The 6,000-nt window shown below is 56.5% G+C and overlaps 2 protein-coding genes across 2 annotated transcripts; one reads left to right on the plus strand and one right to left on the minus strand.

Moving 5' to 3' along the window:
* Window positions 1-491: 491 nt before the first annotated feature.
* On the plus strand, window positions 492-2,394 carry CCT6 (cytosolic chaperonin protein, zeta subunit; the record flags this gene model as incomplete). The annotated part of the gene is made up of 6 exons (XM_005825265.1): window positions 492-1,505; window positions 1,550-1,714; window positions 1,762-1,905; window positions 1,948-2,055; window positions 2,105-2,204; window positions 2,253-2,394. 6 exons carry the CDS (start codon window positions 492-494, stop codon window positions 2,324-2,326), a joined length of 1,605 nt encoding a protein of 534 aa, XP_005825322.1. The 3' UTR covers window positions 2,327-2,394.
* A 335-nt stretch (window positions 2,395-2,729) lies between these two features.
* Window positions 2,730-5,515, minus strand: GUITHDRAFT_144282 (hypothetical protein; the record flags this gene model as incomplete). Its single annotated transcript, XM_005825266.1, has 5 exons — window positions 2,730-2,948; window positions 3,313-3,470; window positions 3,933-4,295; window positions 4,627-4,989; window positions 5,320-5,515. The coding sequence occupies 5 exons, from the start codon at window positions 5,513-5,515 to the stop codon at window positions 2,730-2,732; spliced, it is 1,299 nt and encodes a 432-aa protein (XP_005825323.1).
* Window positions 5,516-6,000: the final 485 nt, after the last annotated feature.

Consider the following 6,000-nt stretch of genomic DNA (forward strand, 5'->3'; position numbering starts at 1 on the left):
GATCGCACTCATCCCCCTCGGCCCCTCAGGCCCGGCCCGGCCCGGCCCGGGCTGTTTGATTTTCAAAACTCGTGGACAGTACTACTGGTTAACTTAACTTTGAGTAAAGGGTTGACCCTCAGAAACATCCAGTGGGTGGGGTGGGGTAATGATGGAATATGCCATGTGGCGGGGGTAGGGTAGATAGTTCAAGCATGTGATCAATTATTTAAGTGATTATTTAAAATTAGAAACCATATCATCTGTTGGAATCTACCTTTTTAAAAATCGCCTCTCTAAGACGGTATGTGCGAGTGGTACTTTACTCAAATGGGGTCACCTAGCAATAGAGGGTAGGGTTACCCAAGAAAAATAGGGGTGAAAGCTATGATTTGGCAGGGTACTCTGCGTTTATCTAATCAACAGGGGTGGATCTGGACAGCAAGAAACCCGGCACTGATGGGGGTAGGGGTGGGTGGGGAAAGGGCGGGAAAGGAGAGGAGCCGAACAGCATGAGCTCGCTGAAGCTACTGAACCAAGAGGCTGAGCATGCGAAACGCTTCATTGCGCTCGCCATGAACATCAATGCAGCCAAAGGTCTCCAGGAAGTGCTCAAGACCAACCTTGGGCCCAAGGGAACGCTCAAGATGTTGGTGGGCGGCGCTGGTGATGTAAAGCTCACCAAGGACGGCACGACGCTGTTGCACGAGATGCAAATACAAAACCCCACAGCTGCTCTCATTGCCAGGACTGCCACTGCACAGGATGATGTCTGTGGTGACGGAACAACTTCCACCGTCATCTTCATCGGCGAACTTCTGAAGCAGGCGGAGAGGCACCTCAGTGAAGGAGTGCACCCTAGGGTGCTCTGCGATGGCTTTGATATTGCCAAGAAAGAGGCGCTTCAGTTTCTCGAACAAAGAAAAGTCAAGGTTGGAAGTATCGACAGAGAAGCCTTGAATTGTGTCAGTCGCACTGCCCTTAGAACGAAGCTGCATGAAGAGTTGGCTGATCATATTGGAGATGTTTGTGTAGACGCTGTGCTTTGTATCAATGACAAGGAATCTGAAGTGCCCATTGACTTGTACATGGTTGAGATCATGCATATGCAACATAAGAATGATCTGTCGTCAAGATTAGTGAAGGGGCTTGTTCTCGATCATGGTGCAAGACACCCTGACATGCCTAAGTTCGTGAAAAATGCTTACATCTTGGTGTTGAACGTGGACTTGGAATTCACGAGGTCAGAGGTATCTTCCAACTTCTTCTATTCCAATGCAGACCAACGTGAAAAGTTGGTTGAGTCTGAGCGAAAAGTGGTAGACGAGAAAGTTAAGAAGATCATCGAGTTCAAGAGGAAAGTGTGTGATGGGAACGACAACTCCTTTGTGCTCATCAACCAGAAAGGAATCGACCCACTCTCTTTGGACATGCTTGCCAAACAGGGTATTCTGGGGCTCCGTCGATGCAAACGTCGCAACATGGAACGTCTGGCGAAAGCTTGCGGAGGAGAAGCCGTGAACTCGGTAAGTTGCTCCCTCAGTGACCGAAGTCTCTGATATGAATTCAGGTGGATGATCTTGATGCTTCTTGTCTGGGTTATGCCGGTAGGGTGTATGAAGAAACGCTGGGAGAGGAGAAATATACTTTCGTGGAGGAGTGCAAGAATCCGCATTCGTGCACTGTGTTGATTAAGGGACCAAACAAGCATACCATTGAACAGATTAAGGATGCTGTGAGTCGGTTTCAATTTATTTTATTCAACAGATAATGTCATTCCAGGTACGCGACGGCTTGCGAGCAGTCAAAAACACGATCGAGGATGATTGCCTCATACCCGGTGCTGGATCATTCGAAGTAGCACTCAGTCAACATTTGAAAGAACATAGCAAATCAGTTCAGGGACGTGCAAAACTCGGCGTACAGGTGCTCAGACTATACAAACTTCTCAGTGTAAAGAATTCGCAGGCATTTGCAGAAGCTCTTTTGGTGATTCCTAAGACTCTGGCATTCAATGCTGGACAGGATGCGATGGATGCTCTGATCAATGTACAAGACGCTCAAATGAGCGGATTGGTGAGAATTTCCTTCAAGGACGGAATGTTCCTGATGCAGAGTATTCCAGGTTGCTGGGATTGATATTTCGAGCGGAGAAGCATGCTCACCCGAAGACATTGGAGTTTTTGACAACTATCGCGTCAAGAAGCAAATGATGCAGTCAGCAGGTAGGCCTTTGTCCTCGCAGAACTGAATGCTTCTCACTTCTCTGTTAGGCATCATCGCTTCCCAGCTTATCCTGGTGGATGAGATCATGCGTGCAGGCGTTGCTGCCGGCAAGAGAGGGTGATGCCTGTAACATGGATGCCCCTAGTCAGCAGGTTGATTATCAAGATTGATCATAAACTATGTTCCTGCACACCTGGGTTTTTACGTGAAAAAATTATTTCTGCAACATGTGCTGAAATGCTTATGATCGTACTTTATGCATGCCCACTCTGAACCTGTCAGCTTATGAACAATGCGTGTTTTTGACGTGAAGAAACTTGGTAGATCTCTCGTAGATCTCTCGCAGATCTCTCGCTGCAAACACTCACAAGTTTATCACATTCTCTCTTCCCTGTTACAGGATCTTTCAAAATGGTACAACCCCAACGACAGTACTGCACATTCTTGTTTGGAATCTGAGTATGAAATAGATTTGACTGAGGCTGCTCGGTCAAGTGGGTGATATGTTTTCATGATTTACGAGTTTAGAAAAATGCCATGTGTTTGCGTTTCGAGTCTGAGCTTGGCGAAGGCTTCTCGCTCCTGCTTTTGAGCTCTTGTCGCAGTCGCTCGATCTCATTCTGAGAATCGATTTGGATAGACACAGCAGTCTTGATACGCTTCTTCAATGCGTCCATCATCCTTAATCTCCTCATGTGGCACTTCTTGGCATCACTGTTGATTTGATTCAGTTCCTCTTGAATCTGTAAGATTTCAGGCAAAATTCTTATGAGAAGTCGTTGCAATTCAACTTTCATAGCGCACATGCATTCATTCGCTCGTTTTAGACAATCTTTTTGCAAAGCACTTCGCAAAGAAAGAGTATTTGACCGGAACAAGCAAAAAAAGCGAATAATATCTTTGATTGCTCGATCTCTAACAATTTTTGAATTGAAAACTTGCAGTTGTCTGGTTTTTTGGACCCAATCCCCCCAAGTATTCAATATTCTCGAAATGAAACGATTAGCAAATAAATGGGATAACTTGTCTGATCTTTTCAGATGTCTCCTAATTTGACAATGTCTTTTCCAGATCGCAAGTATCTGAGTTAGATGACAATTCCTCAACCTTCGCACCAAAATCGACGAACAACATTGTTCCACGGACAGACCATACCAGTTCTTGCTGCTTCTGAACAACGTCCAAGCCCGAAACGTTCTCCTGAGACAGAAGTGCATCGAGTAGTGGGACGATTTGTGACTCAATCTTGCGTACTCCCTGAACCTCTTGCAGAAAACAAAGTACTGAAAGAGCAGCAAAGAAGTCTGACGAAACCTGAAAATATCCACAATAAGATAGGCACGCTTAAGATCCTTGAGTCGTTGAGCCCAACGAAAGAAGCATGACCGCAAAAGAAAACCGAAAAAGCGAACACGAAAACGACGAACTTTTGAAGCGTTGCCCCGCTGTCCGGCGACGCTCGCCTGCCACCGCCGCAGCCCCCTCGCCGCCTCGACCGTCCTCCATGTCCTCGCGACCTGTCCTAGGACCGCCAGGGCCTCCTTCCTCCGGCCCGCCTGCTCCCGCCACCTCTCCAGCGCCCTCCCGGCCTCCTGGCCTCTCCACCGCCTGCAGATCTTCTCTGCCCTAGACCTCAGCCGCTTGCTCTCTCCTGTCCACTCCCTCCATCGCCTCACCGCCCCCGCTGCCTTTCCGCTCCGCATCGTCCCGATCACTCGTGCCGCTACCTCGCGCAGCCGCCCCCTTGTCGCCTTCCTGGCTTGCCAGCGCTCTAGCCAGCCCGCCAGCTCCAGGCTCCGCCACCGCTGTACTACCTTCCCCGCCTTGGCCCGCAAGCCCCGCCCCTCCGCTACCCGCTCCTGCCACCGCCCTAGCGCCGCCCCGACCTCCAGGCTCCGCATCCGCTGCACTACCCGCCGACATATCTCCGCCCCCCGCCGCCTCTCCGCTGCCCGCCCTGACCACTGCTCCCACGCCCGCCCTACCTCCCTGTACCTCAGCCGCGCCGCCGCTCGGCTCACCACCCTCCGCGCCTGCCGCCTCCTTGCCGCCTCCTCCTGCCACCGCCCTAGCGCCCGAGCTTGCGACCCCTGCATCCAGCGCTGCACTGCCCTCCGCCCCTTCGCCTCCCTCTCCCGCTGTCCGGCGACGCTCGCATGCCACCGCCGCAGCCCCCTCGCCAGCCTCGACCGTCCTCCATGTCCTCGCGACCTGTCCTAGGACCGCCAGGGCCTCCTTCCTCCGGCCCGCCTGCTCCCGCCACCTCTCCAGCGCCCTCCCGGCCTCCTGGCCTCTCCACCGCCTGCAGATCTTCTCTGCCCTAGACCTCAGCCGCTTGCTCTCTCCTGTCCACTCCCTCCATCGCCTCACCGCCCCCGCTGCCTTTCCGCTCCGCATCGTCCCGATCACTCGTGCCGCTACCTCGCGCAGCCGCCCCCTTGTCGCCTTCCTGGCTTGCCAGCGCTCTAGCCAGCCCGCCAGCTCCAGGCTCCGCCACCGCTGTACTACCTTCCCCGCCTTGGCCCGCAAGCCCCGCCCCTCCGCTACCCGCTCCTGCCACCGCCCTAGCGCCGCCCCGACCTCCAGGCTCCGCATCCGCTGCACTACCCGCCGACATATCTCCGCCCCCCGCCGCCTCTCCGCTGCCCGCCCTGACCACTGCTCCCACGCCCGCCCTACCTCCCTGTACCTCAGCCGCGCCGCCGCTCGGCTCACCACCCTCCGCGCCTCCCGCCTCCTTGCCGCCTCCTCCTGCCACCGCCCTAGCGCCCGAGCTTGCGACCCCTGCATCCAGCGCTGCACTGCCCTCCGCCCCTTCGCCTCCCTCTCCCGCTGTCCGGCGACGCTCGCCTGCCACCGCCGCAGCCCCCTCGCCGCCTCGACCGTCCTCCATGTCCTCGCGACCTGTCCTAGGACCGCCAGGGCCTCCTTCCTCCGGCCCGCCTGCTCCCGCCACCTCTCCAGCGCCCTCCCGGCCTCCTGGCCTCTCCACCGCCTGCAGATCTTCTCTGCCCTAGACCTCAGCCGCTTGCTCTCTCCTGTCCACTCCCTCCATCGCCTCACCGCCCCCGCTGCCTTTCCGCTCCGCATCGTCCCGATCACTCGTGCCGCTACCTCGCGCAGCCGCCCCCTTGTCGCCTTCCTGGCTTGCCAGCGCTCTAGCCAGCCCGCCAGCTCCAGGCTCCGCCACCGCTGTACTACCTTCCCCGCCTTGGCCCGCAAGCCCCGCCCCTCCGCTACCCGCTCCTGCCACCGCCCTAGCGCCGCCCCGACCTCCAGGCTCCGCATCCGCTGCACTACCCGCCGACATATCTCCGCCCCCCGCCGCCTCTCCGCTGCCCGCCCTGACCACTGCTCCCACGCCCGCCCTACCTCCCTGTACCTCAGCCGCGCCGCCGCTCGGCTCACCACCCTCCGCGCCTCCCGCCTCCTTGCCGCCTCCTCCTGCCACCGCCCTAGCGCCCGAGCTTGCGACCCCTGCATCCAGCGCTGCACTGCCCTCCGCCCCTTCGCCTCCCTCTCCCGCTGTCCGGCGACGCTCGCCTGCCACCGCCGCAGCCCCCTCGCCGCCTCGACCGTCCTCCATGTCCTCGCGACCTGTCCTAGGACCGCCAGGGCCTCCTTCCTCCGGCCCGCCTGCTCCCGCCACCTCTCCAGCGCCCTCCCGGCCTCCTGGCCTCTCCACCGCCTGCAGATCTTCTCTGCCCTAGACCTCAGCCGCTTGCTCTCTCCTGTCCACTCCCTCCATCGTCTCACCGCCCCCGCTGCCTTTCCGCTCCGCATCGTCCCGATCAC

The sequence above is a fragment of the Guillardia theta genome (assembly GCF_000315625.1).
Source record: "Guillardia theta CCMP2712 unplaced genomic scaffold GUITHscaffold_85, whole genome shotgun sequence".
NCBI classification, from domain to species: domain Eukaryota; class Cryptophyceae; order Pyrenomonadales; family Geminigeraceae; genus Guillardia; species Guillardia theta.